Genomic DNA, 12,509 nt, shown 5'->3' with positions numbered 1-12,509 from the left:
TAAGCATCAGGTCCTCAAGAGGTCTTGAGACCTCCTTCAGCTGCCTCTCAAAGAAACATTAGTTTCTTTCCCAGATCATGTGCTATGGTGTCTTCAACGAATGCACACATCCAATCTAGAAAATAAGAGTTGGTTCACTGAGTTAAAAGGTCAGACAGGAATGAGACCTTGCTGAGCCTGGTGTACTTGGAAGCATTTATCCAGTAGCTTATAACTTACCTGAGGTGTCATGATGTCAAAGGTTCTGACTTCGAGTAGGACACAGGACCTCAGGGACTTCTTTCATAGGCCCTGACTTGTTAGGGTTTCTACTGCTGCAATGAAACACTATGACCAAAAATAAAGTTGTTGGGGAAGAAATTGCTTATTGGACTTACGATTGCACATTGCAATCCATCACTTAAGGAAGGCAGGACAGGGACTCAAACAGGACAGAAACCTAAAAGCAGGAGCTGATGCTGGGGTCAATGAAGAGTGCTGCTGGCTGACTTGTTCCCTGTGTCTTGCTTAGCTTGCTTTCTTATAGAACCCAGGGCCAGCAGTTCAAGGATGGCACTACCCACAATGGATTGGGCCCTCTCCCATGTATCCCTAATTAACAAAATGCTCTACATACTGACCCAAATCCTGATTTTATGGTGACATTTTCTCAATTGAGTTCCTTCCTATCTGATGACTATAGTTTGTGTCAAATTGACATAAATCTAGCCATGACAACTTGGAAGGCTGGCATTACTGACCATGTCTCAGCCCTGTCGCCACTGTCACCTCCTTCTATTGCCATTCTAGGGTATCTCAGAACCTCAGTTCTCTGTCAAAGCAATCACAGACCTTCTGTCATAGAGTCCCTCTGAAGACAAAACCCCTTAATACAACCTGGAACTTGCCAGGTTTGACCCCAGAGTACAGTGCAGTGAGTTGCTCTAAGACTGAAGGCTCTGTGTTAACACTCACTCCCCCCACCCCCATCCTCCACCCCCGTGGCCTTTCTCTGCCTCTGCAACTGTTTGTTGTTTACAAACAGTCACAAAAACAAAAACAAAAAATCACCCAGTGTGTAAAAATGGGTTTAAGGTTCTATAAGACCAAACCAGAGAAAAGGTATAGATTTAGAATGATTTTAGTGGCCTCATTGTACTGAATGCACCTTCCCTAATCACTCATGCCTAATTTAGAATCACAGATGACTAGAGACAGCTCACTGGTGTTGCTAGCTCCTGGATCCACGAGAGCATTTGTCAAAGGGATAAATGAATGAGCCTCACAAGTAGGCCCTAGAATCAAAAATTATTTCAACTTTCTAGATAGCTGGGGCTTTGACTGGGTCCAGGCATTGCACTTTAAAGTGATTTTAGAAGGAAACAGAGAGACAGATAGAGCAGGACTATTCAGTTTGAAAATACCTGTGGGTCCAGAGGGTCAAAAGCTCCTCTGTCCAGGTCGACCCTCACCCTGATCCCTACTACTACAAAGGGAACATATGGGGGTAAGATGCATCAAATGAAAACCACTGCCTTAGACAGTGTTTCTTTTTATGAATGGAAAACAAACAAACAAACAAACAAACAAAAACAGGTTCACAGAAGTTATGGCTGAATGTGGCAGAATCCCAATCATAACTTTTCTGGCAGAAACCAAAATGGGAATTCCTTACATGTACTGTTGAAAAGAAAATGATTTGAGTGTCAGTGTGTGTGCCCATTTTCGGAATCTTAAATATCCAATGAAATGAACTCTTCAAGGATATATTGTGCTAAGAGTTGTAACACATACATAGATCTAGATACAACCACAACTGTAACCAAGCTACCAAGCAGTTCCATGCCTCAAAAATATTTTTCTACCATTCTTGTTTGTAGTCAGCAGAAGCTAGCCTCAGCAAATGTTGGTCTGTTTTCCATGCCTGTAGATTTTCTTTTAACTAAATGTCACATAAATGGAACTATGTGGATGTGGTCTCTGAAGAGGGACTTTCATTCAGTATAATGTCTGTAAGAGTCACTCATATTGTACTCCACAGTGTGGATGTATCACAGTTGGTTCTTTATCATGACATGAGGATATCAGGATTCTATATCAGAATATTCTATATAAGGATATAAGGCTCTATACTAAATTCCTAGGAAATGCTATGAAAAAAATACCAAAGAAAAGTATGCAAAAAGTATGCTTTAAAACAACAGTAATTTATTTTCTCACAGTCCTGAGGCCAAAAGTCCTAGATCAGGTTGTTGGCAGGGTCATGCTTTTTGTAAACCTGTATGGGTCTTTGAATGTCTGTTCCTTGCCACTGGTGATACTGGCACACATTCCTTTGTTTAATTCATTATTACAATTTTGGCTTTGTCACAAGGCTATCTTTAGTGTCCATATCCATCTTCTTTCTGTGTATATATGTATTCAAATATTTCTCCTATTAAGATGCCAATCAGCACTTAGGAGATAAAGGCAGGTGGATCTCTGAGTTTGAGGCTTGCTTGGCCAATACTGGGAGTTTCAGGATAGCCAGAGTGAAACAGAAACCCTGTCCCAAACAAACACCAACAAAGATAGGAGGCCAATTGAAACTGTGATATGAACTCTTCTGGCTGGGGAAACACTTAAACATGGTAGGTCTTATGGGTAGATGCTTTTAAAAAGATGTTTCATGGAATTGTGGGAGGGGGGAGAAGATGGCAGAATGGAGTGAGTGACATGCAGCAGAATCTAGTAGTTGTTCAGTTCACAAGTCTGGATGTCTCGGCTGGTCTTCAGTGTATACTGGAATCCTAAAGAAGTAGGCTGTGATGTCAGTGAAGGAATAGACATGCTAGTGAGGGAAGAGCAAATAGGCAAAGTTTCTAGCTAGGGACCAGTTCTATTTCTCCGTGTTTGAGGACATAAGTATTTAGCAATAAAGCCTTAACATAAGGTTGTGGAGAGCAACCAATAGCCTTTGAGGGGAGAGAGTTTATGGAATCCCTTTGGCTAGGGATTCAACAAGAAGTAACTTATTCTTGGTGCTGGAGATTTTACTTGGTAGCATAAGATCAGATTCTTACAATTGCTTTGTGTTTAAATTATTTTCTTTTTAAGAATTTAATCCAGGCTAGACTTAAGTTGGCAACTTTTCCTTATCCTCTTTAAAAAGTGCCTACCTGTATGTACCATCATGTTCAACTCACCACCGATGAAGGGCTTTTAGCCCTAAATGTAGGCATATATTTTTCTGCAACCTACTTTTAGTAAGATTTCAACTTCTCCTCTAGCCCACCACCCAGCAGAGGTAGTGGAAAAGAAAAGTTATTAGGATATGGGGAAGTGGACATTTCAGCAATAGTTCTTTGGGGGTGAGCTCAATCTTCTTTCTCAGCAGTTCAGCCTGTAGCAAACACCAATATGATTCAGCAGCTCCAGACTAGTTCTCTAGGCAGGCAAATACCACGAGTCAGCAACTACAGTCCAGTACTCTCAGCAGACAGACAACAGACAGATACCAAGCAGCTGTAGTTCAGTCCTGAAGAAACTTCCAGGCTCTCCAACTAGCCTGAGGTGAAGCCATGGAAGCAGCAAGCTACCACAGGAACCTCTCGAGCAGTTCTTAGGCAAGTTTCCATCAATTACCACAAGTTGAGTTCAATAATGCTATGTAAGGTGAACAAATACATTCATGTCTTTAGTGAAGAGTAGCGAGGTGGAGCAAACCAAGCCAAAGCTCAGTGCTCATCGCCCAGTGTCTGTGGGGTCAGATTTATACTCCTTCATTATGGGTTCTTTCATGTGTCTGCTATAGCAAAACATCCTTTCACCTGCGTCTGCTTCAGGAAAACATCCTTTCATATGTCTGCCTTAACAAGACACCCTTTCACCTTTGTGCCCCGGAAAAACATCATTTGATACAACTAACTTTCCAAAGAAACTAGAAATTTCCAATTGACCTATGTTTCTTTTTTCTGGACACAGTCTTTTGGCTGTTATAATCAAACACAATTTAACTATATACTTTGCCTTATTTGGTTAAGAAATCTGCCACTCAGAATTAATCTGTTAAGTTAATTTCGTGAAGAAATCTGTGGTGAAATATTATATAAACATTTCTTTTTAAAAAAGATTTATTCATTTATTATATATAAGCACACTGTAGCTGTCTTCAGACACACCAGAAGAGGGGATGAGATCTCATTACATACAGATGGTTGTGAACCATCATGTAGTTACTGGGATTTCAACTCAGGATCTTTGGAAAAGCAGTCAGTGCTCTTAACCACTGAGCCATCTTTCCAGCCCTATATAAAAATTTCTAATTGTCTACATTGTTGTTTTGGTAACATCATGTTGAATGTTTAGTCTCATAATGTTGACTTATTTTATATTCTTTTTACTTCACCTATTGTTTTTTTATGTACTGTCTTTCAGGGCCTGTCGGTCAGTTCCTCCCCCAACCCTCCTCCCCAAGCCAATATCCTGCCTAATAGAAGGAATTAAACTGAGGACCTTGAGCATGGTAAATGCTCTACCACTGAGCTACAAACCCTATCCAGAAAATCTCCAGTTTAAATTAACAGCACTAGAACCATCAATAACTCTATGGTGATGGGTTATTATTTCTTAGCATAAGTTCTTTGAATAGTTTCATATAACTTCTCATGTGTTACTTTAGCCTGTCACTATAGACTCACAGTATTGCTTCGTCAGCCAACTTCATTTATATTCTTCCTTATCTTGACCACAGTTATTATCAACTTCTTTTTAAAAACCTTTTAAACATTTTTACTATTTTTATTATATATGGGTGTCTTGCCTGTGCACAACATGTGTGCAGGCACAGAGGCCAGAAGAATGTACTGAATTTTTCGGAACTGAAGTTGCAAATGGTTGTAAGCCACAATGAGGATGCCAGGAATTGGACTCAGGTCCTGTGGAACAACAGCAAGTGTTTTTAACTACTGAACCCCAGGTGTCATTCTCAACTGTTTGATTTAATCATAATTTCCAGATATTTAGGAGGTTGTACTTTCCACATGCAACCCTTTCCCTTACAGCCCAGCTCCTACCAATTTAATTTCTATTAACTATGTGACTTCCTTTATCTAGGTTAACAAAGATGTTTCTTATATGAGATTCCAATGGAATTTGAACAAACCCCATAATGCTCTGTATTATAATATAACATTTATTTTTATAATTCTCAAAGAAAGAGCAGCTTCAAAACAAGAATCATGCTAATTTTGGAAGTTTTATTGTCCGTTCACTGGTATTTTTCTTTTACCTCCACATTTCTTTCCCTCCATTATGCCATTGAGCTCATACACTGATTTAAAAAAAGACAGTTACTAAAAAAAGACTCCCACGTGATACTACAGGCAGGACCCTGTTACTATTTCCCACCTGACCCCCAGCCATGTAAGGATAGGTCTTGGATCTGGGACATTTTCTTTTCTAACAGAGAATCTTCTGAGCATTAATGTAAGACTATAATCCCAGATCTAGAGGTCCTTAGATAGGAGGACATAGAGTTTGTCACTAACTGTCTTACTGTTTGCATTTATTGATCATCTTTTCTTACTTTCTCACTTAAGATTAACCTGAGTTTGAAAAATTGAAACCTGAACCTTTTGTGTCTAAGGATCTTGTGTAAATCTTTCATTTTGTAGGGATCCTCTGCTCGCTCAAGTGTTGGGTAGAAGCCCTGCCTCCTTCACGCCCTGTGTTGGTAGATGTTGGTTCCCCAATTTTTAATGAAACTGATTGGAGACGCAGTGTCTTCTGATCATTGCTTTATGGGGATGGGAATTTTGGCTTCCAATTATAGCAACCTGGTGGGGATGTATAAGAAATAAATTATTGGTATAAGAAATAAAATATTTCTTCTACTGACAAATTGGGGGTGGTAGAAGTAGTGAAAATCCTGACCTCCCACTAGATCTCCTTTGACACCAATTCAGGAGGGGCAAATGACCCTCATAACTACTGGGTAGGGTATACATTCAGCCTGATAAGGTAAAGCAGAAGTTCCCAATCCATTCTTACAACTGAAGATTTATAGTGGCTCCTTATCTCAGTATAACCTTAGCCTATTTTTCATTCAACCATCGGTTGAATAATCTTTTCTAGAAAATACTGTTTATATATATTTATTCACCTACTATGTGTGTGTGCGTCTGTTTGTGTGAGTGTGTATAGGACAACTTCTAGGAGTTGGTTCTCTCCTTCTGCCTGTGAGTTCCAGGGATCCTTCAGGGAGTAGCAAGCTCCTTTACTCACTGAGCAATGTCAGCATTGGGTAATCTTTATGATTATTATGGGAAGAACTGGTGAAAAATTTTGAGCTTATTTTTGATCTTGACTGAAATGACTAGTTTTTTGGGGACAGGATGTTATGTACCCCAGGCTGACCTTTAATTATTGACCATACCACCATCTCTGGCTACCAAATGCTGGGATTATAAGCAAAGATAGCCTTATTTAGACTAGATTAAACATGACTGTTAATGCGAGTTTCTATTATGTGTATAGATTCTATGGTACTAACATTAACTATATTCTTCTGCTTCAGGCTAAGTATTTAGTTGTTTGAAATAGGTTAAATTTATTCTATCATAACTGGTTGAATAGTGATGGAACTTACACCATGTATAATACTGCTTCAAATTATACATGAAGTAGTCCATAAATTGATTTAATTTTATATAGTTTTAAAATATTGATTTACCTGTGCAAGTTTTATGAGGTTAGCAAATTCAGATTAAATTTTTTCTAGCTTCTGTTGTGTTGTTAGAACTATAAACAAATCTAGACTTGACGTAATTTTTCCTTTTTGAATAAATGAGAGGTATATCAATGCTGAGATTATATACCTAAATGTGAAATAAATTAGGATTGCTTGTGGTCAGGCTTATGGGGAGGGTGAAGAATGAGAGGAAGTGATTTGTAGTATAGTGTAGTGACAAAAAATTTAGACCCCATATGTGAAAGAAAGAAAAGATCTCAAACATCAAAATTGTAAATTTTACTTTTTTATTTGATGCTGTAGATTGAAAGGCCCTGAGTATACTAATCACATCCTGGGTCTTAACAAGGCTTTGAATTCTGTATTATATATCTAGTACTTCATTTATCTTATAGTATCTAACTTTCTTCGTTTTCTCTTTTCTTTTTTTGGTGTTTGTTTTTCAAGGGTTTCTTTGTGTAGACCAGGCTGGCCTCAGACTCAGAGATCCATCTGCCTCTGCCTTGTGATTGTTGGGATTAAAGATGTGAGCTCCCATGCTGACCACAGTACCTTATCTATAAGATAATGTCATTAAGTAGTTACAGTTTGGTAAAGAAATTTTTATCCTTATTTGTGTGTGTTCATGGGCATGTGTGTGTCCTAGGAAACCTGTGAAGGTCAGAAGACAACTTGCAGGAATCAAGTTTTGGACTCTGGCAAATATTTTGAGGGACCAAGTTATTGAAGGTTGGTTGCCCCACTATATTGTGGTAGAGATAGGATTAGATTTGTATGATGTAACACAGACCAGGCTCTTATTGTGATACTACTCATCCTTGTGCATTTTAATGCCCTCCTTTGTAGCCTAGCATGACTTTCAACCTAGCATTCTACCAACTGAGCTAAATCAGCCCAGGTTTGGTTTTTATAGTAATTATTATTATTTGTTTTGACACATGGTTTCTCTATGTAGCCCTGGCTGTCCTTGAACTCATAGATCCACCTGCCTCTGCCTCCCAAGTGCTGGGATTAAAGGCATGTGCCACCACTGCCCTGTCATAGTAATAATTATTATAAAACATAATTTTCCATTTTTGTATGTCATAAGTTTAAAATTGCATTAATTTTCTCAACAGTGAATGAGAAAGGCTCTACACTTATTTTACATACATTTGACACATGATAAACTATGTAAATGCCAAAAAATTACATAGATATGTAAGACATATTTTATTATATGGAAGCTGCCTCATGTTTGATGGAGGATAAATCCTTGGAGTTGGCCTGGTTTGGCCAGGAATGGTGTTACATGTCTATTATCCCAGAACTGAGGAGTTTGAGGCAGGAGAACACAGAGGCTAGCCTGGGCTACAGAGCAAGACCCTGTCTCATAAAATCTGTGCCCCAACAAACTAGAATTTCCTCGAATGAAAAACAACAGCTTTGGTTTAGAGGTCACAGGGCTTGTACAAAGGCTCAGAAATCAGTTGTGCTAGCTAGACTCCAACCCCTCCCCATCACTATATCTCTAAAACTCTAACCTTATCATTGGAGGACAGGAAGGCGCTGAGACATAGGTTGCCTTATATCATCACTCTTGGAAAGGGACTGACAAAAACCAGTAACTTTGGTGATGTGGCCAAATACTGACAGATTTCATTTCTGCTTGTGCAAGTGTCCATGTGGTAGTGGGCCAAAACCCTCCCAGGTTTTGAAGGTCACAATTTGTGACACTTAACAATTCGTATGTTAATTTAGGTATAGAAAATATTCAGTCCCCTGTACTCACTCATTCAAGTAAAATAGAACACCATAGAAGAACATGTTTTGTAAAAGTGTAATTAAACACGAAATACAATCCATATAAAACTAGAGTTTATTCATCTAGTTACTAGTCTCCAGGCAACAATTTAAAGCTCTGTCTGTCTGCAAAATTAGTTGGGATTTTTAGTCCCTCATTTAATACAGCTAGGATTTACTGACTCAGCAGTACATATTCTGAAATCTGTTTAAATATATCTTATTGATTACAGGTGCAAACTTACATATAGAACTTGGTTTATAAAGGGATCTTTTCTTCGTATAGTTCATTTATTAATAATATTTCCTATTCCCAAAGACTGGAGGTGTGATGAGATACATCACATTATATCTGCCTTTCCAAAATAGTCGATAGAAGGTTTGGTCTATCTCCTGATTATACTATGGATCAAACACCAGATTTATTTGCACGTGAGGGAAAGAGCGAGCAAATGTTACTACTGCTAAGGGTTTCCGTAAGTAGTGGAAGCAGAAAAAGGCTTTTCTGGTCAGGAAGCTGCGTTGAAGGTTCTATTTATTAATGGCCAGTTCACATACAGCTCCTACTCTTCATGGAGGACCCACTGAGATGGACAGCACAGTATTAACGAATTACTGCTAGGGCAGAGGGTATATGCAAGCAGCAGGAATACTTGGCCCGAAAGTGCTGCCAACAGACAGACCTTTGGCGGTGGGGTGCCCGGGCCAGCGCGCCAGACCCCCGCAGGCAACTCTTCATTCCATCCTGCCTGGGATGTGTGGGCAGGGTTCAGGGGACCTTTTCCCCTTCCCCTTTCCCTTCTGAGAGGAAGGGGGCTTCCGACTGCCTGTGCGGCCTTGTCTAGGGCGGCGCCCAGGCTGACGGGTGTGGGGCCGGCTGCTGCTCCTCTGGCGCACTCCTCGTGGAGGCTATTATTTCCAGCAGGGGCAAAGAGTGCGCCTTCTACCGAGGGCAGAGGTATGGGACTGAGTGTTCCCTCCCCGCGACTCAGCTGCTGTCCCTCCCTGTGGGGATCGATATTCCCGGAGTGCGCGAGCGCCGGCCGGACCACCGAAAGCCAGTTTTGGCCTACCCCAGAGCTTCCGGGAAGCCAGAGGCAGTCCTCGGCGTCCGGGCTCTCGCCCGCCGCGGGCGGTGCCGGACCTCGCCCCGCCAGAGCGCTCCCCTCCCCCTCCGGATCCCACCACGGATCCCGAAGGGACCCGGCCGGGACCCTTCATTCTCTGCTCGTGTATTTAAGTAGCACAACCTAACCAGCTGCTCCCACTCGGTGACAACCCTACTCAGGACAGACGCGCCCATCAGCCAACCACGGACCAGAACTGGCGAGCATCCCGCTCCCGGGTCTGTGGCGGCCTTGGTGGGCGGGGCTAAAGCAGCTAGCAAGTTGAGTGGAGCCACGACTGACGCGAGTCAACAAAGGTCACGTGGGCCTAGAGGGCTGCTGTGATTGGCCGCGCTGGCCGGGCAGGGGAGGGGGGGGTCACGGCGGCGGCGTGGGGTTTGCTGTGTGACACAATTACAACAACTTTGTGCTGGTGTCGGGGAAGTTTGTGTCTCCTACGAATCCCCCCGGAGATCCCGCTCCTCGCGCGCTCCGGCCATTCCCGTCGTCCCTGCCTGTGGCTGTCCCCTTCCCACCCCCGCGATGTGACCCTACAGCCGAGTCGTCGCTGCTCCCGACCCAGTGGCTCCACAGCCTGTGCGGCCGCTGCCTTCACCTCTACCGCGTTAGGATTTTTCGCCGCCGCCTCTCGCGGCAGAGGAGGAGGCAGAGATAAAGTTGGTGTGCCGGTCCCGTGCGGAGATTGAAAGCGTCCTTGCGGGCTCCGGTCCGGGGAGGGGGGTGTCGGCGTTGGAGTTGTGAATTCGCTACGTTTCCATGAAATCCTGCGGAGTGTCGCTCGCTACTGCCGCCGTCGCCGCCGCTTTCGGTGATGAGGAAAAGAAAATGGCGGCGGGAAAAGCGAGCGGCGAGAGCGAGGAGGCGTCCCCTAGCCTGACAGCCGAAGAGAGGGAGGCGCTCGGTGGACTGGACAGGTATGAGGAGCGGGCAACGGCCGGGGCGGCTCCGGACAGGCAGGCGCTGCTCTCCGAGGAGGCCGGAGCGCGGCTCGCCTGTGGCGGCGGTGGGGCGGGCACCTCGGCTTGGAGCTCTCGGCGCTGCTGATGCTGGGGCCTCGGGCTTTGGCACGGACCGGTCGGTGGCTTTTCCGGAGCACTAACGAACCGCGTGTGTCTTTCTCCGCAGCCGCCTTTTCGGGTTCGTGAGGTTTCATGAAGATGGCGCCAGGATGAAGGCCCTGCTGGGCAAGGTGAGGCAGCCGCGGGCCGGAGCGCGGACACGGTCTCTAGGGCCAGAGGCGCGATCGCCCGGGGCCCCGGGACCGGGTCACCACTCATTGTGGCCTCGAACGACGGCCGAGGGGCTTCCGGAAAACTATTTCCTGCTGCTGCGCTCTCCTCTACCTCTTGGTACCTCGCTTGTTCTCTTGAGAGATCACTTCTCTTAGCCAGAGGACAGAGGCAGCAGCGCATTCGGGGCCAAGCTCTTGTGGGGCTTCCAAATTGCCTCCGATTTTACCGCCCTTGGGGGCTAGGCCGATGATCTCCGAGGAGATCATGTGGAGAGTCATGAGTTCGTAAACGGGTGCAGATTTCCTTAAATTCCCCGCTCGTTTTCTCCCCTGGTTTTAAAGCCTCTTTAGGCAGGTTGTCCCTAATGTCTGCTGTTAGCCAAACATTTCGGGATGGCTTCTTGTCTCTGCTCCCTGAAGGGGGAAGTTGCACGCAGCTTAGGTCTGTAAAGAGTTTGCATGGGGCTGTTGACACGTATCTCAATCGGTGTGTGCTTTACCTGAAGTTAGGTGACTTGTTTACTTTTTGGATCTTTCTGCCATTAGATCTATCACAGTTGTGTGAGTGTGTTTTCTGGAGCTTCGTTTCCTGTGAGTCTGTCAGGGGCAGTTGGGGAGGTTCAGGGTGTAGTCTCTTGTTTATTTGTGTGCAAAGTTGTTGGTACTGTCATTTAGTTAAGTAATGGCTGCTTCTGTCGGCCCAAGATGGCGGGACAGGGTGGGAGGAGAAAGTGGGGGGGGGGCGGTTTGGGAGAGGGAGGAGAGGTAAACATGGAAATAAATAGTATCAAAGAAGAATAGGCCTCTCCTTTAGAGTATGTAGCTCCGTAGTTAATAAAAATGATCACAGATTGTTTGCATATAGAATTTTTGTCCCCTTTTCTAGCTTTGAAATAGCTTGCATAAGCCTGGTAAACGCTTATCAACCTGTAGCACATTTAGTTACCCATCGTAAGCTATTGAACAAAGGCTGGAGTCTCAGTCTGTCTGCTTCAGTCTATATTTCCTGACCAGAGTGTGATTGGAATGGTCTGAGGAGGCTTTTTTGTTCACTGGGACTCCGAAACTTGGAGTGTTTATCATAGATGTTACATTCACCAGACATTTTCTTCTTTGGAGGATATCTCTAGGTTTGATTTGACACTTAGTTAGCTCTATTGTTGCGATTGGGAAGTTTAAGAAAGACGACTAAAGCTTAACAGCTTTTTAAAAAGTTGATTATTTTAATCCTTACTTTTTGAATGTATTTTGGTTTGGTGGCATTGTTTTTTATCTGTGATCACAATTTTGTTTTTATTTCAAAGTATCAAAATATAAGAACTTGTGATTGCAGACAATGACTAGAAGGCAAAACAGTCATAATCTTTTTTTCAGTAGATCCATTTTCTTTGAATGGTAAGAAAATTTGAATTGAACTTTGACAGTGCAGGTATTAATTTGCTTTCATTAAAATTATCGCTGGAAAAATGTTCAGTGACTAACTCTGCAATAATATAAATATCAGTAGTTGTTGGTCTCCTGTTTCCCTCAACCTATTTGAAGTATTTTATGTCCGAAGACTGGATTACTGTGAAGTTGTCATTCCAAAGATATATATATATATATATATATATATATATATATATATATATAGTGTTTGAATTTAAGGGTCATTTTATTT

At 42.9% G+C, this 12,509-nt stretch overlaps 1 protein-coding gene across 17 annotated transcripts in view; it reads left to right on the top strand.

The window, feature by feature from the left end:
• Window positions 1-10,007: 10,007 nt before the first annotated feature.
• Kdm6a (lysine demethylase 6A) overlaps window positions 10,008-12,509 on the top strand; it is a 142,521-nt gene continuing 140,019 nt past the window's right edge. For 16 of the 17 annotated variants that reach the window (XM_087598918.1, XM_087598917.1, XM_087598916.1 and 13 more), the window contains exons 1-2: window positions 10,008-10,532; window positions 10,744-10,807. In XM_087598918.1, coding sequence (XP_087455044.1) covers window positions 10,375-10,532; window positions 10,744-10,807 — 222 coding nt within the window. In that variant the 5' untranslated portion in view covers window positions 10,008-10,374. 17 annotated transcript variants of the gene reach the window in all.

The sequence above is a fragment of the Rattus norvegicus genome, chromosome X (genome assembly GCF_021556685.1).
Source record: "Rattus norvegicus strain SHRSP/BbbUtx chromosome X, alternate assembly SHRSP_T2T, whole genome shotgun sequence".
NCBI lineage: Eukaryota > Metazoa > Chordata > Mammalia > Rodentia > Muridae > Rattus > Rattus norvegicus.
The sequence above is the reverse complement of the archived record's forward strand: the minus strand, read 5'-3'. Positions and strand labels throughout refer to the sequence as shown.